The 18,689-nt window shown below is 40.3% G+C and overlaps 1 protein-coding gene across 2 annotated transcripts in view; it reads left to right on the forward strand.

The window, feature by feature from the left end:
• reln (reelin) overlaps positions 1-18,689 on the forward strand; it is a 316,389-nt gene that overhangs the window by 187,819 nt on the left and 109,881 nt on the right. For both annotated transcript variants that reach the window (XM_028448258.1, XM_028448259.1), the window contains exons 15-18: positions 13,093-13,221; positions 13,305-13,414; positions 14,828-14,894; positions 15,034-15,267. In XM_028448258.1, the coding sequence (XP_028304059.1) occupies positions 13,093-13,221; positions 13,305-13,414; positions 14,828-14,894; positions 15,034-15,267 (540 nt within the window). The remainder of the gene's footprint in view (positions 1-13,092; positions 13,222-13,304; positions 13,415-14,827; positions 14,895-15,033; positions 15,268-18,689) is intronic.

An 18,689-nucleotide genomic window follows, 5' to 3' on the forward strand; every position in this document is an offset into this window, starting at 1 on the left:
GTCCATTAGTGCACTGGCCAAGCAGGGAATGCTTATTGACCAGTATGCCACACCAGTTTGTGGAGTCATTTGGGAACAACGTGGCTGCCATTGAGGACTGCTTTGAGGTGTTCATCGAGAAACCCTCAAATGTACTGGCAAGGGCACAGACTTTCTCTCAATACAAACACGCATACACCATGAAATACCTAATTGTGATCACGCCCCAGGGTGTCATTTCCTTCATATCGAACGGGTGGGGTGGGCGCACAAGCGACAAGCATATAACTGAGCAAAGTGGTTTTCTGAACAAACTGTTACCAGGTGACATTGTGCTGGCAGATAGGGGCTTTAATATAAGAGAACATGTGGGCATGATGTGTGCTGAAGTGAAAATACCTACATTTACAAGGGGTCGTTCTCTGTTTGCTGTGTGTTAACGAATATGTGCAAAAGTGTTGCTTGAGTGCCTTAGTCATTACTTTTATCGTTTTACTATTATCTTTTGTTTGAAATAAAAGCTTGAAACAACTTGATATGGCTTACCAATATTTATTGAGAACGGTACTTTTTTTTTTTTATTGCAAAACGTGTGCATTCAAAGTACTGTTTCCAGCATGTAAACATGCACAACATAGGTAATAATAATAATAACAATAATAATAATAAAACAGTATGACTGTCATTAGTGCAAAGGAACAAAAACACAGCAAAAGAACGTGTGCATTCAAAGTATAAATATTTCCAGCATGTAAACATGCACAACTTTAGTAATAATAACAGTAATAATAACAATAATTATAACAAAATCAATAATACTGTTATTAGTGCAAATGTACAAAAAACACTGCAAAAGATCACTGCAATAATTATAATACAATAGTTACTAACAGGAAAAAACTGTTCAGCACAAGAAGGGCAAAACCATGGAGTGTCAGCTGAGGGTTTGTCCACAAGCCCCACACAACTGAAGTGATACCACTGTACTGGGCAGTTCTGGTTGTCACAGGCCACCATTTCACCCTCCTCTGGTCCAGCACAGAGACACCACACTTCCTTTGCTCTCTTGGCTGCTTTCTGGGCAGGCTGCTTTCTCTGCCTCTTCCCACCTACTTGTTGTGGCATAAACTGCTGAAGTTCCCATAGCACGCTGTGACCAGATGATGGTTGAGAGGTAGGTGGGATAGTGAAGTATTGCACAGCAAGTTCGGGGATAGCCACCTTCACAAAGAAGTCCTGTGTTTTCTGTAGTCGTGCCTTCCAAAAAGCAGTGTCTGGAGCTATGCGCAGGATCACTGTGTCCATCAAGGTCCACACTACAAAGTCGCAGTAGGAGCTCTCTGTCACAAACAGTTGTGTCTGGACTTGTGTGTAATACTGGTGATTCTTCTTAAGGTGCACCTGACCATCGACAACATATAAGCAGAAGTTGCGGTCTTCTGATGAGCAAGCTTGAAGGATTGTGCAGTCCTTGTATTTTGCTGGGCATTTCACCTCCACTCAGCCTTTCCCACAACAGGTGCAGGTGACAATGGCATTGGTGAGGCTCCTACCTGTGGGAAGGCCGGGTTGACAAAAAACCCACAGGTTTGCACTTGTTGATCGGTGTGCTGGTGTGCAGTTTGGGCGGTGTATGCCTGCCTCCCTGTCTCCTCTTGTCTGATTTCCCAAATGGTGGCAGATGTTCCTGGCCCACGAGCTGGATAACACACCCTCTTTACGATGGAGAGTGCTGTAGAACTGAGGTCTGTTCCATACACGCCATGCATCGAGGAGGCCGTGACTCTCCCTGCCCGTGCAGCAAACCAAAGGGATGATGTGTGCTGTCCCCTTGTTCGTCTCTCCATCTGCACTGCCTGTTCCTCAGACACATCTGCAGCAATCTTTATAATCTGACAGCGCAGTTGCAGCGCAGGTAGGTCACTCCTATTAAGGCCAGTTCCAGTTACCAGAGACTGTAGGCTCCGAATTGGAAGAACAGGATCTCTGAACAGCTCACAGTGGTCAGGGAGCACACTCACAATGGCAGATCCTGTGCCTGTCATGCTGAGTTGTCGGTAGAATATTGCCAGCTTGTCTGGCGTTGGTGGTGGTGGTGGTGTTGTTTTGGCCATACGTGTTCTCTGCGTTGAACTGGTGTTGGTCTCACCATCAATTTGTCTGTCCAGAGATCTGCGTGTGGCTGCTGCAGATATGAAATTGATCTGGTGACCAACCTCTGGCTGCACCTTGTTGATGCTGGTAGGGAGCTTCCAGTACGCTGGTTCATCTGTGACCGTGGCCTTCTCCTTTAGCCGGACACAGGCTTCGACCATGAAGAGCAGGGCTCCAACGTGGGTGCACGACTCAGCTACACCGGCCATGCAAGTGCAGTGGGCCGAACACACTTGCCCTGATGGTGTCAAGATCACCCATGGAGTAAGAGGAGGCTCGCTGAGGCGCCGTGAATGCAGGACCTGTTAAAAAATAAAAATAAAGGTTTATAAATTAGGGAAACAGTCAAAAGCAAGACAGAAGGTGCCCATTATTATTTAAAGTTACAGTCTACACTTCACATTACCATCTCATTCACCTTGCATTCACACTGCTAATGGTTTTAATCTACCCAGGACATTTACATCTTGCATTCACATTTTTAAGTACCATTGCCCATTGTGCCCAGAACTTTGTCCACTTTACAGCTCCAAACAAAAGCAAATTACAACTAAATAGCTAAACATACACAGCTTTAGCCTACATTGAAACATGTTGGAAATGTTTATTCACATTGAACATCTCATAGCAATGTGGTGTTTACAAAACATGCAGTTAATTACTTTGTCATTTTGGTCAAGAAGTGTGTGCTAAATGCAATGTAATTACAACAAACTAAAACACATATGTGAAGAAACGTACTTTTGCCAGTACAATGCTGTTTTCACCAGCTGGAGGCTTGTAGACTTGTGGCTTTTGAACTCCTGCATTGTGTAGTAACTTACACCAAAAACTAGGTAATTTACGATGCCCATGTATGTGCACGGAGGTAAAAGGTCCAGGTCTCTGTGCCATTTCGCTGCAGATAGCTCGTACGGGTCGATGTTGCGAATGTCCACTAGCTTCTCCAAATACCTCTTTTTTGCGCTTGGTATCAGTTTGTCCCTGTAAGGTCCCTTTTCTTTCGCCTTCTCTTTTTGCATTGCTTTTCTTATTTTTCCTTGTTGTATTCCTCTACGTAAATACGCAAAAAGTAAAGCTCTGGCGAATGCGTGAAATTCTGGGGGCGTTTACCACCATCATGGCTGACGGGCTCAGACCCCCCAAAACAACCCAACTCACCACGTGACTCCTCACTCTCAATTGGTCCTGATGTTAGTCACTGATGTTTGTGTGTGTGAGCCACGGCAGACTCCACTTCCTCCCTTAGCGTCTCAAACACGGAGCTCTCTGAATAGATCATTTGAAACCATCAGCCACTGGTGAGTCTTTTACAGACAAGTTTCCCATTGTTTAAACCATATAACTGTCCAAGTAATTGTTAATTAACGCGCTGTTTCATTAGAGTCGGTATTTAACTCAACCCGTTCTGGGAGTATTGAAACTGCGAATTCTCTGTTGTGCCGTGCATGGAAGCTAAGCTCTGACCACTCGGTTCGAAGGTAAACAATGATTTTTGTTTTTCAAAAAAGACAATTGTAGATAATACTTTAATTTACTAACTCACTCATGTAGTTTGGAGCTTTACGTTTTGTTTTGCGCAGTTCGGTTGTTTTTCTTATTGGCGCTACAATCACTATGGAGTTTGGTTATCAGCGTCTCAAACATTTCACGGAACACACATGGTATTTATTTATTTATAATAAAAATATACTAAATGAGTAAATAAAACACAAAAAATCCACAAAAAGACAACTGAAAGTACCAAGACCGAGACCAAGACCATAAACATTTTTTTTTTTCAATTACAAAAAATTTATCGATAAATAAAATTTTGGCAAGGTTTAACAGTTTAATAACATTCTCTCTTTAATTTTAGTTTATTTTAAATACATTTGACGGACAAAAAAGGTGCCTGCAAAAATTTTACTAAAATATTAAAACTACTACTGCTACTGATAAATTCACAATTATTCTACATATTTTTATGTCAGCTGAATGTACAGCAAGTGTTTAAAAGCATTTCTGCCAAGAAATACTGTAATGATTCTTGATTCTGATTCTTTGAGTTGTGCAGGTCAACAGGTCACAGATTTCACAAGATAATTTTTTAGTTTGAAAAAGCCTTTACACAGGCCATTTTTATCAAGTCACTTAGTTGATATAGTTTAATTTGGTTGCTGTAATGTAATTAGGATATTCAATTAACAAAGGCTTCCAACTGTAACTGTAAAAGTGAAACTTTCTGAAATAAAACTACAAACAAGTTGTCATCGGTCTAAAAAACAAAGAGCTACAGGTAGATGTGAAACTAAATAAAACAAACTCAAACCCTGGAACAGTCATGTGACAAATTTTCAATAGTTATTGTTGAGAATTATTATTATTCTGGATACAGTGGAAACAGAAACTATAAAAAATAATTATATTGTGAACCTGTTTATATTGTGGGGAACATATTATATACATAAATGTAATTGGAGTCTAAAGACACAAAAAAAACACCACTTTAAAAAGATAATAGACTAATATAAGACCTCTTTACAGTTATTTGACTCATTCTGTGCTAGTGCAACTCTGCGGCGATGACGCGCTGGTGACGACATAAACCAAGATGGCGGAGGCCCGGAATACAGCCGACATAATGTAATAAAGCCTTAAAAGACATGGATATAATGAAAAGAGTGGATGGACAGAGGCATAAACATGCAGACTTTCACACGTACACACAGAGACTTATTAAACACACACAGACTTATTAAACACACACGGACTTATTAAACACACAGACCTCAGTAAACACGGTAAACGGAACAGGCTTCACCGCTCGGCTGGCACTAGGACCCAGAAGCAGAGTAAGTGCGTCCCCTATCCAGCCTTCACAGGCTGTAATATCACCAGTTTATCATTTTACCTGTTGTTAGAGCTACTGTCTTTACCTGGGAGATATTTATTCATGGTGATTGTTTTCTGGAGTTTTACTGGGATTTTTACCAGTGATTAGTTGCTATCTCCCTTGCGCTCCGCGGTCCAAACTGACACCGTAGCCACACACGTCACTCAGTCACATTAAGGAAGGTTGCGGTCATTATACGGGGTGGATTAAATAATGAATAAAGGATTGTTTTATCCCGTTCTTCTCCGTGTTATTATCACATTATAAAAAAGTTTAAAAATAGCAGGAATTAGTGCTGGTCTCGAACGGTCTTGACGGAAAATCCCGAGTCCGGGCAGCCCGAGTCCGAGACAAGACAGAGTCAAAATGCTTCAGAGTCCGAGACGAGACCGAGACCTTTCAAATTTGGTCTCGAGACCTCTCGACTACCACAACACTAACTGAAAGATAAAAAAAAATACACATGACTCCAAAAAATATACATTACAGAAAAATACAGCAAAAATATGAAAATGCAGCAATTATCTCTACTCAGTATTTACCCATCACAGTGTCGGATCATTCCACGGTAATTTTGGACCTCCATTTTAGTATGAAACCAAAAGGATTCAGACATTGGAGTCTGAGTCCTCTTTTACTAGCAGATGTTGACTTTTGTGAGTACATCTCGGACTCTATTACATTTGTCGTGTTTCCCCGGGTGATGATGTGGAGGATGAATAAGGATCGTAGATGAAACTAGCTTGCATAATAACACAAAGTTTATTAACACAAGCAGAATCAGAAGAACAGGGCTGAGGCAGAGGCCCTGTGAGAGCAGTTGGGGTCAGATTTACTCTGAAGAATCTTAGCCAAAAAAGGCCTATATGACTTGAGACCAACGGGAGGAGTCTAAGGCTTTAGCCTTAGAACAAAGAAAGAAAGCCACAAACTTTCACACCTCAACAAATGGAGGAAGTACCAACCTGGGAACAAGAAACTTTCAGGGTTCACAAATTAATCAACATCCAACAGTCGAGTTACAGAGATAACGGGCAGGTGGTCACAAATAAAGCCATCTGTTGACATCTTATACTCAGCTTGAAGTGAAGAGGTATATTGCATAGAATGAATAACACTTGTAGTTGACAATGGGTTATATGAATGAGAACATTCTGTTGGTTCTTGAATTATCTGAAGAGTGGCATTGAACAAACTATATTTGCAATCTAGATTTCTGCAAGAACCATTCCAATAATCCTTCATTTGTGACTTTTCAAACAAATACATATTCTTTGATCTCATTTTGAGGGGGAAACAAACAGCTGGTATTCTTCCAACATCCTGAGTCACCTTTGGGGGTGATAAAATCCCCTGGGCTCCGCATGGGTTCGGAGCCTAGAGTTTGAAAACTTAGCAAGTAAACATTGATTGATTGTTTAATGTAACAAAGAGGTGAGAACAGGAACGAACCTGTTCTTTGATCCTACTGTTCCTTTGCTTGGCCAGGAAGGGGAAAGTGTCCCCCCTTGGTCTACATTTGCACTTCACAGAGAGAGACAACCTTCTGTCTCCCATGCTGAGGCTAGTATAGTATTTCAGCCAAAGTTCAATTTAGATGATTTAATTTCTATCACATGTGAAACAGTCAATACACCTCACATTCTTCTGTGAAACTAATATAAATAATGAAACCTCCCCGTCTATAATATGGGACACTCTCAAAGCCTATCTGAGGGGTAGAATAATTTCTTTCACTTCACATGCAAATAAATTACGGAGGTCCCGGCAAAAAGAGCTAGAGGAATCTATCTGAGACTTGGATAATCGATTGTCAAATACAGGTACACCGGATATGTACAAAGAAAGAATAAAACTTCAAACCGAACTAGATCTCCTTCTCACCACTGAAGCTGAACAGCTCCTCCTTCGCTCTCGGGGACTAGTATATGAGCACGGTGACAAAGCTGGACGCCTATTAGCACATCAGCTTAAAACGAGATCCGCTTCGAATCAAATTATCCAGATAATGGACAAGTCAGGCTCCATAACTTTTGACCCGGACAAAATAAATAGTACTTTTAGGTCATTTTTTTCCCAGCTATACACATCAGAATCTCACACGGATAGAAATCAACTAAATAATTTTTTTGAAAATCTAGACCTACCCAAGGTCTCACCTGAAAATAATCTGAAACTAGACACTGCTATCACTCTGTCCGAAATCAAGGAAGCGATACAGTTAATGAACAGTGGAAAATCACCTGGTCCTGACGGATACCCGGTCAAATTCTTCAAAAAATTCTCAGATCAGCTAGCTCCACTTTTACTCGACATGTTTAATTATTCATTTCAACAAGGCACCCTGCCACCCACATTAATGCAAGCTTCCATCTCCTTAATTTTCAAGAAGGGTAAAGACCCACTAAACTGTGCATCCTACCGCCCAATATCACTCCTTCCAGTAGATGTTAAAATACTCTCAAAACTATTAGCTCGTCGATTAGAGTCCATCATGCCCCTGATCATTTCAGATGACCAGACAGGATTTATAAGAGGAAGACATTCATATTTTAACATAAGAACGCTCCTTAACGTCATCCTCTCACCATCCCCCTCCAATGTCCCAGAGGCCATAATATCTCTCGTAGCCAAGAAGGCATTTGACAGGGTGGAGTGGGAATATCTTTTCTTTACCCTGCAACAGTTTGGGTTTAATGGTAATCTTATCTCATGGGTCAAACTACTTTACTCTTCTCCTTATGCTTCAGTCTGCACAAATAATCAACGCTCTACGCCGTTTTCACTTTTTCGTGCCCGTTATCCCCAATGCTGTTTGCACTGGCGATTGAGCCGTTGTCGGCTGCTCTGAAAAGGAGAGCAGGATTTGTGGGTATTGAAAGAACATCGGGTCTCATTATATGCAGATGACTTGCTTTTATATGTCAAAAATCCTCTGAAAAGCATTCCTCATATCCTGACACTGTTGAACTCTTTCGGTCGCATATCTGGATATAAACTTAACATCTCTAAAAGTGAATACTTCCCAATAAACCAGTCAGCCAAAGACATACCTCCCTCGTCTATTCCTTTCAAACCAGCCATCACAGGATTTAACTACCTTGGCATTACAATTACACACTCTATACAAACTATGCGTGAGAGGAATTTGACCTCATTGACAGCTGCAGTTAAATCAGATTTACAAAAATGGGACTATCTGCCGTTATCTTTAGCAGGCAGGATACAATTAATTAAAATGAATGTACTACTGAGATATTTGTATGTTTTTCAATGCCTCCCGGTGTTTCTTCCGAAATCGTTTTTCACAGCCATAAATGGTATTATTTCATCATTCATCTGGGCTAATAAACGTTCAAGGGCAAATCGAACACTGCTCTGCAGGGATAGATCAATTGGGGGGCTGGGGCTACCCAATCTTATTGGCTACTATTGGGCAGCCACTATGAACAAGATTATAGCATGGCTCACAAGCCCTCACCTCAAGTGGTGCCGAAGTGAGTCCGTCTCATGTTCCTCATCTCTGTTGGCTTTGGCTTGCAGTACCTTGCCCCTCACGCTGTCAGATTTAACTTCTAATTCAGTTGTTGTTGGAACTCTTAAAATTTGGGCACAAATACGGCATCACCTTGGATGGCTCACTGTCCCTCTAGCATCTCCTATTTGCAATAATCATCAATTTATTCCAGTGAAGACCAACTCACGATTTGCCACCTTAGAAAAGAAGGGATTATGTAATTTGGGAGACCTGTACATGGATGGTGTGTTTGCAAGTTTTAATCAATTAATCTCTACTCTTAACCTACATAAATCAGACTTCTTCCGGTACTTTCAACCGCGGAACTTTGCAAAAACGCACACTACATCATTCCCACAGACTTCAACACCCAGTGGAATAGACTTGATTCTTAAGGCTAAAACCTTAACAAAAGGCCATGTTTCATTCTTTTATAAATTACTCTCTCCTATGAGCGAATCTATTAATAAAATCAAGGTACACTGGGAGTCAGAACTACAACTTCATTTCTCTGAGGATTTCTGGGAGGGGGCCTTGAGGGCTGTTAACTCGTTGTCCAGTTGTGCTAGACTCTCTCTCATACAATTTAAGGTCCTGCATAGATTACATTATAGCAAGGAGAAACTTTCAACCCTCTATCCAGACACCGTTGACCAAAATTGCAATAGATGTTTACAAACCCCATGCAATCTCACTCATATGTTTTGGTCATTTCCTAAACTGTCCACATTTTGGCAACTATTCTTTAAAACAATTTCAGATGTTTTGGACATTAATATACTTCCTACCCCACATATTGCCATTTTCGGCAAACCTCCAGACGACCTTCGTACTACGAATATTCAAAACAATGTCATTGCCTTTGCGTCCCTTATTGCTCGTAGAAGAATCCTCTTGTTATGGAAGTCTTCCCAACCACCTTCAGTCAAAGTTTGGTTACGCGACATTCTCTCTCTTCTTAAACTTGAAAAGATCAAGTTCTCACTTAGAGGATCATCTAATAGATTCTACTCCCACTGGAGACCATTGCTCTCCTATTTGGATGGGCTCCCAGCTACAAGTCTGTGTGTAAGCACTCACTGTGGGCTCATGTGAGCACCACTTCTCTCTGTGTCGGTCCACTGGCGGCAGATGACCCCCCCACAACATATTCATTATAAAATATGCCAGCATGGCGGTTCCGCATCAACAACCAGGGAGTGGGCAGCCATTGATTTTCATTCTGTACTGTTGTTGACAGCTATTCAGGCAGGTATGAGGATGCGCACATGCATGGTTCATGTGTAGATGTGTAGCTGCACATGTGCACTTAAATATGTGTGGACATGTGTATATTTGGGGGTGTATGTGCTGTGCAGAGGTAAGTGTATATATGTGTACAGTATGTACTTTTTCATATCTATTTTGTAGTCATATTTGCACGGTAATTATTTAAGAGGCTCAGGGGTTTGGGGTGAGGGGAGGGCGGGGCTTTCTTTGTTTTGTTTGGATCAAGTTTTTGTCTTTTTTGTCCAAATTGTTCAATTGTATAAAAAGAAAAGAAATTTTATGCTTTTTTATACAGTTTTATCTGTGACTTGCATTTCATAAATAAAATTATAAAAAAAAAAAAAATATGAAAATGACTCATATACACAAAACTAAATATTTATACAAAAAAGACACAAAATGACAACAGAATCACACTACAATGGCAACAAAAAACTATAACTATACAAAAATACACATAATGACTCCAAAAAAACATACAACACAAAAAAATCTAAAAGTGAATAAAAAATAACAACAAACACATTTGTCATGTTCATGTCCCATAGAATTAAACCAGGAAAATCGCACACGCTTTTTAATTTTGCACCCGCAAATAAACCCCTTTATAACAGTAACAAAGTATGTACACCTCTTTGTACATACTTTGAGCATGATAAATTACAAGAAAATATGTAATAATATAAAATTTTAATGTCTAACTTAAAGACAAGCAACGTGAAAATAACAGAAAATATGCAACGTGTTGACTTGTATATAAACTGTAAGTATATTAAATAAACATGTGCTTCATATACACATTTATGTTTTTATTTAGGCTGTTTTATAATTTAGGAATTAGGGCTGGGCGATATATCGAGATTCAATATTCAATATAATATTTCATATATATATATATATATATATATAATAGCTTATTATGTATTGAAATACTAGTTTTAGGAGTCACTGCTTTTACTTCTCAGAACAACATGTAAAGCTCAGTTAGATTAATTTCTGAGTGCTCATATTGTGCAGCTGTTTGTTAATGAATGTCCCTGTGTGGCGTTTTGTGGCAAATTAAACCCAGAATAGTTTTTCTGGTCAGACTTCATTTGATAAAATTATCTAGATTTCATATCGTATATCATTCTTGTACATCTATCTTAAAATATAAGGGATACTGGAGCTTGGTTGGGCGGGATGGCTCGTAGTGGGCGCTAGAAAATTTCCCTTATTTTCAAATCCAAAACTTGACAGGTATGTCATTTGGTCATAATTGTCAACTCTAGTTAAGCTCCTCCCACTATATGAATACATACTTCCAACGGGCACTTTACTAGTTATATTAACTTGAAGTGAATAACATTGAATACTTGGTGGCATAACCCTTACTTGCAATAACTGCATCTAGTGTGCGACCCATTGACTTCACAAGACTGTTGCATTCGTCATTTGAAATAATTTTCCAGGCCTTTACTGCAGCCTCTTTCAGTTCTTGTTGTCTTGATGAAGCTTCTCCCGATTAGTTTGGATGCATTTTTCTGTAAATTGCCAGACAAAATGGTTTTGTAGACTACAGAATTAATTCTGCTGCTACCATCATGAGTTACATCATCAATAAAGACAAGTGAGCCCATTCGAGAAGCAGCCATGCAAACCCAAGCCAAGACTTTGACCGCTCGGACTTATGGCATCAGCCATTCTGGTGACCCGCCTCGGCCATCTCCAAATGCGGGAATTCCAGTTGTGGGTGGCAGCGTGTAGGCTGGATCCAGTTCATCATGGCACATGGAAAGCTGTGTACTAGGGGCGATGTGTGAGGGGACGCTGGAGCGTGGGTCTGCAGCGGATTAATTACTTGGAACTCTCAGCGGTGTTCCTCGTGCTTTGGCATTTTCTTCTATTCCTCACAGGCCATCATGTCCTGGTGAGGATAAACAATAAAACCATGGACCTGTTGTCCATGCCCGAATTCAAGGCGTGCTGCTTTACGCGTTCCCCCACTTGCTTTTGTACACCCACCCTCGCCAGGGTGAGAGAGCAAGGGCACAGTCTGCTTCTGGTGGTACAGCACATGCCTGCTATGCACTGGCTGGTGATTTACTGGCTGCTGTGCGCTAGGGCCTCCACCAGGTCTCTGTAAGATTGCAAGTGGAGGGTGTTTGAGCAGTGGTGTCACCAGGCGGGACACATTCCTTTTCAGTGCTCCATGGGAGTGATCCTGTCATTCCTGCAGGAGCTGATTGACAAGCGGAGGGCTTTCTCTACAGTGGAAGTTTATCTGGCGGCTGCCTGTCATTTGGGTTTTGGAGATAAGACGGCTCCTCCCTGTGTCCAGGCCGCTGGTGCTGCCGTGGAATTTGGCTGTGGTCTTGAAATGACTTAAACACCCACATTTTGAGCCGTTGGGAAGCGCAAACTTCCCATAGTGAGACATCTCACTCATATTACTCAGAGAAACGGGGTAACCTATAGTTTCTTTCTTTTTCAGGACATTCCAAATTGTTATTTTAGCTATGCCCAATGTTTGTGCAATAGCTCTGATCAATTTTCCTTCTTCTCTCAGCTTCAAAATGGTTTGTTTTTCTCCCATAGACAACTCTCTGGTCTTCATGTTTGCTTAACAGCAAATGCAGATTTCACAGGTGAAACCCAAAGCTAAAAACAATAACTATTTAATGTTTAAGCAATCAATCTAAAAGGCAGCACCTGAGCAACTAGAAACACCCATCAGTCACATGCTCCAATACTTTTGCTCAGTTGAAAAGTCGGTGGGTTCAAACAAAAGGTGCTTTGTCCTGAGTTGTTTAACATATCTAGATGTAAATACCATGAAATAAAACCTGGAATTCTGAACTTTTTTCTGTCTTCAGTATACAACAAAAACAAAGGAATTGGCCTTGCCATTCCAATACTTTTGGAGGGAATTATATACCAAACGGAATGATATCAATTGTTGATAAATCACATTAATACGGACTAAGCTATGAACAACCATTGCTGGGGGGTTGAGTTAATAATACAAATAAGTAAGTAATGCAAATGTACAGCCTTTCTTTATGTCCCCTCAGCTGGCTGCTTCAAGAAATTAAATCTTTAGGATCTTTGAGGACCGTTTTCTCACTTGTGTATTTTCGAGAATGACAACATTCAACTGTCCATAACTTCTTTAGATATTATTTTATTTCTATGTGTGTGACACCACTGGAAAACTTAAAATCCACTCTTTCAGAATCTATAATTTGATACTACCCATGTTCCTGGTTTTCTCGTGGTCCTTCACAAATGTGTTAAAATTTAATTTTGATTCTGTCAGCGTTGGTCTTGAGTTTTCCACCAACCACGGCCGCTCCTGGTCTCTGCTCCACACCGAGTGTCTCCCTGAGCTCTGTGCTGGACCTCATCTACCTCACAGCACTATCTACTCCTCTGACAACTACAGCGGGTAAGTGTGCAAATTCTTTGCTGCATTGTGTCACTTTGTAAATGTACCATAGATTTATATGAAACATTTTCTTTTGTGTTTAGGTGGACCAGGATCTCTATTCCTCTGCCCAGTGCTGCTCTCACTGATACCACACGGTTTCGCTGGAAGCAATCTGACACTGGAACGAATAACATGTGGGCCATTGACAATGGTATGTACTGAACTGGTCAACGTTCTATACTATAATTTGGCTCATGCTTGTAATGTAGGAATGTCACAGTAATGACGATGTCACGATACCACGGTATCACAAGTGCCTCAATATTATTGTGGTTGTGTCATGTTATAAAATAATAAACTATTGCACTGTTGCAGACCGTTTCAGAGTAAACTACAAGTACCATAATAATTTGGGGTGTTGTCTTAGGTTAAAGGCGGTCGAGCCAATGGTGTGTGACAGTGCGAGTATTAAGAATTTTACAACTGCTTGTGCAAAGAAAGATGCAAACTATTATTTGGCACTTGTCACAGCTACTGTAAACAGATCCTGACTGAGTGATTTTCAATGTCCATAAGACAAACAAAAAAAATGTAAAATAAAATGCACAGATCACAGATCTAATCACGGGTCGAGGGAGCTACCAGAGTGCTGCCTTGTCCAAAGTCATTTGAGGCACTTTTCTCAGCAGTTTTACTGGAGCTCTGTTTACAATCTGCCTCAGAGGAATCTGAGTTAGCGGTCGTATTGATACCATGCTGTCTCTTCAGGTGAGTCCCTCAGTTTGTTGTACTACCAGTGTAAGGTTTAGCAGCATAGCATTCTTTACAAACCACCTGCATCTTGTCAAGGTCACCATCTTTACAAAACATGAAGCGGTGAGGGAATATTAAATGTGCCTCAGAAACACAGGATAGAATGAATTATAACATGAAAAAATTGCCCTTGAAAACAGGAACAAGCGGGTCAGGCACGCAGTAAACGATGCATCACGATTTCACCCGTCAATTCTACCAATGGACTGAATGAATCGATGCAATCGCATTGCGCGCGTTTGTATCTCGATACCAATTTATATTGAATAATCTCCACATGCTTAGTCCAAATGGATGCGCTTTAATACAAACCTGTAGTATGGGAGCTCACAGATTAAGGTTTCTGGGTAACTTCATACACTAAAAAAAGGAGGGTTTGCCAATCGTCTGTTTTCCAACCAACATGCTTCTTTTTTATGGTAGCGAGGATGTCCATACCTTTTGGAATATGTTTGTCACTCTTTAACCCAAACAGAATAAAATACAAACAAAAAACAGGTTACATTTGAGTTAAATTGATTACTGACATTATAATTAAAAACACATAAAAAAGAATTGAAAATGCAAAGGGAAAAGACAGGCATGTTTGATGATCAGTCAGAAAACCACAGATAAACATTTGCATTATTATTCACAAAATAAACAGATTAAATAAGTACAAATAAAGTAAACATAGCCTTGCTCCATGGGCTCAGCACAGAGTTTGCTCACTGTCTCTCAGGGAAGGTTTATGTAAAGAGAAAATTAATTTACATATGAGAATGTATAGGTGACTAATAAAGTAATTTAACTGCATCTTTGTCCTTTTTAGTGTACATTGGTCCAGCTTGTCTTCGATACTGCTCTGGAAGAGGACATTGTTCCCGTACAGGCTGCAAGTGAGACTAAGTTTTCATTTAATCAGAGAAATTTACATTTCCTGTACATTGTGTCTTAAAGCTTCTTGTTATGATAATATTATCAGATTCACTAATGAATTATTACCTTTACTGCCTTCTTGTCTATGGCCAATCTCAGATGTGACCCAGGCTTCAGTGGTCCAGCCTGTGAGCTTGCCTCTCAGACCTTTCCTGCTTTCCTGTCAGAGGGTTTCTCCAGCCCTCGCCTGTCTTCGTACCACAGCTTTTCTTCGCTGCGTGGTGCAGAGGTCAGCTTTGGTTGTGGGGTCCTTGCCAGTGGAAAGGCTCTGGTTTTTAACCGTGACAGCAGGAGACACTTGGTTACTGCTCCACTGGACAGTTCACAGGCCAGGTAATTGGAAAAAAACTGTTACATGTTGTTAGTACACAGTAGTTGAAATAAGAGAGTAGACTTAATAAAGTGTAATGTCACTTCATTAAAGTTTATCATTTCTTTGTGGTATGGATTCAAACACTTCCTTAGAGGTCTTGGCCACAGTAAATTTACATCTACAATGTGAATGTCCTGTTCTCTGAAATCATAATTGGAGGGAGATCATGTGACTGTGGAGGCCACATAAAGTGTAGAGCTGTGAGAGTTATTTTTAGATTTTTTGTAATTGTTGTTTTGTATTTTTTAAATCAAACATTGGTGTGGCATCTGTGTCAGATCGATTAAGACTGCTGGGCTTGTGGTCACCACCCTCTTTGATGCAGTTAAGAGCGTATCTCCTGTGCCTTATTCTCTCATCCAGACTCCTGACATGCCCACCACATGTAATTCAACCCAAAGTGCGTAGTCTGTCAATGAAGGCGGTCCGAAGCCAAGGAGGCGGACTGGACCCTGATATCTTTTTTGGGCCCTGTCTTGAAATCACGGAACATGGAATTTTCAAACATTTGTAAATATAATTGAAAATGATAAAGCACACTTTTAATTTGAAAGACCTTTGTTGAAAAGCAATGCAACAGGTTGATTTGATAAGATGATTGCACTGTGAAGACATTTTTCTGTCCGAGCCACAGTTAAAATCTCTTTTTTTCTCTCCTCATACTAACGACACATGAACGTTTGTTTGTGTGGAAAGTGATTTTATTAACTTCTTACATTCTCTCATTTAGAAATGATCAGCATGAGCATTAGTCATCATCATCATCATCTGTCATCAATACGGTACCTGTGAGCTATAAAGCCTGCACGAGTGCGTGTTGTACTGGAGGTTTGAGGAAATAATGTGAGATATAGTGTCTGCGAGCCCACAGATCGTCCTGCTTTAATACAGAAGAGATGGAGATGTTTACATTTAGTAAAACATACCCATTGGCTTTCTACATAATGAAGTGCATTAAATATTAATTGTTCAACGACTTATGGAGCTGATGTGAGCGAACTCCCTGCCACCCTCGTGACAGTGTCAGTTTGTCAATAGATTCTTTCTAAAAGTCTCTATTGCAATATTATGAATCTGTGTTGTGTAAATTGTCACTAAGTCAAAACTTCTAGTGCAATAGAATGTTCATCTTATCAGGGTGCTGCACTTATTCCTGGTTGAGAAGTGCGTAAGAGGAAAATAACTTAAGCCACCGGGAGAATGTGCGTAAGGCCAAATTTGACTGGGAATGCCCACAGTTCAGGGCTGCTCCACCCAAAGTACATTTTACTGGAATGAAGGAGCACAGTGACAGACTAAAGTACAAAATTGACAACTATAGCAATCAATCAATCTTTATTCATATAGTGTCAAATCACAACAGGAGTTATGTCATGACTAGGAATGAGACAAGAACAATGGGCAGGGCCGTTTCTAGCGTCGTGGGGACCCAGTGCAAGCTGCTGTTTGAAGGCCTCTATTGCATAACTATGAAAAACATTAGATAGAGCTCACGGGGGGGAGCCAAAGATTTTTGGAGGAAACTCTCAGGCTACCAAAATTAGATTTGCACATATTTACTAAAACCATGATAAAGCTGTTATTAAAGCTGCAGTTTATAAGGCTTTTTTTGGCATTATTTGGGCAAAAATCTATATCATCTTTGAGCATATTGTAATCCAAGGTGTGCTCCATGAACTGCTTTGGGCATTTTTATTGGCTGCTTGAGTGAAGTCAGGCACGTTCACGGACCATCGGTAGTATTGTGAATGTCTTGTTCTATGAAATCATAATTGGAGGGAGATCATGTGACTGTTGAGGCCATTGAAGTGCAATAAAGTGTAGCGCTGCAACACTTACTATTAGTGTGAGTGTGTGCTTGTGGTGGGGACGAGCTGACGGCAGCAGTCGCTGCTCGGGACAGTAACTACAGTGATACGTGCATTCATGTCAGAGTCTTTAAAACACCAGAAAAATCTCCACTAACACAAGATAAAGTCCATACATTTGTCACTAATCTCTATTGAGAAAAAAAGTTGCTAAGAGCGTTCACGAAACATACCTGTAAGGGAGGTTGAATTTCGGTTTCGGTTTCAAAATCCATTTTGCCCCTTTTTAACATTTTTGACACTTTTTTCAGATTTTAGATACCTTTTGCCAATGAATACCCTTTTTTTTGTCCATTTTTGCAAGTGGTTTATGACACTTAATTCCAATTTTTTGCACTTTCATTAACCATTTTTTGACACTTTTCAGCCAAATAAGCTACATTTTGCTCAATAAATACCAATTGTTTCCTTTTTTACATACATTTTGCCTCTTTTTGTTACACATTTTTGCTATATTTTACTATTGGCAAAAAATAAATAAATAAATAAATAGAATTTAATATATAAAACATCTCGAGTTTCGCTTCACAAATATGGAATTAAAACAAACCAATCTAACTCTTTGTAATCTAACCTGCGTAAATAAATCCAACATGCAGCTCAATCCACCACTTTATATCCAGAAAAGTGTGCTGGGTTTGGTCGTTCGCTGTTCTAGTCTGCTTGTTTTCTTGGTGCATCACTACAAACAACAGACTTATGAGTCTACGGAGTACCCGCGCTGTCTGCCATGTTATAAACAAAGCACTGAGCTGGTACGGGAAGCAGGAGCTCCTTTAAAACGTTTTTACTTGATTTTATTTTGTGAACCTTTTAATTTTATATCGCCGTTTATATTATTTCCTAGTCAATGTGTTTTTTGGCACATAAAATATTTTTATTTTGTACGTTCATTTGGGAAAACTGTAATGAGAACTTTTGATCACCAGGGGTGGCAATGACCCCTCCCATCACCGCAAACTCTGCGTGTGCTGAGGGGCCATGTGAAAATAATCATTAATTTTTTTTTTATTTCTATACTATAATGCAATGTGTGCGCGTGCGTGTGGAGCAAATATCTCCCCGACGCGGTGCCTGTTCCACCTGAAACTTTGTCAACGGCTTCCAAATACCCCGAGGGTGAGCATCTGTTATTTTGGAGTAATTTGGTCATTTCAAAACCTTTATTTTAATTTTATTTCACTTCTGAACGGCCTAGAAGTGAAGCTTTTGACCTCAGAGTGAGCGCACCATCTATATCTATTTCACTACACAGCTCACTTCCAGTGTGTGCAATGGCTGCTGTGTTCTCAGCAGCGTGTGTGAGAGAGAACCAATGGAGGAGATTAGAGTCCCAGGTAGAGAGTTTCACACACACGTCAATCAGGTGGGCTTCACTATCGATCACCGTCTACGTGACATGCGTGCAGGTATGTAAGTGTGTGAGTGTATAACGGACCACCGTTTAGTCCGGTTACAGTCTGTGTCACGACACCCGTTCATAGCGTGGTAGTGACTGTAGTGTTACGCTCTGA

This window comes from Gouania willdenowi, chromosome 6 (genome assembly GCF_900634775.1).
Source record: "Gouania willdenowi chromosome 6, fGouWil2.1, whole genome shotgun sequence".
NCBI classification, from domain to species: Eukaryota; Metazoa; Chordata; class Actinopteri; order Blenniiformes; family Gobiesocidae; genus Gouania; species Gouania willdenowi.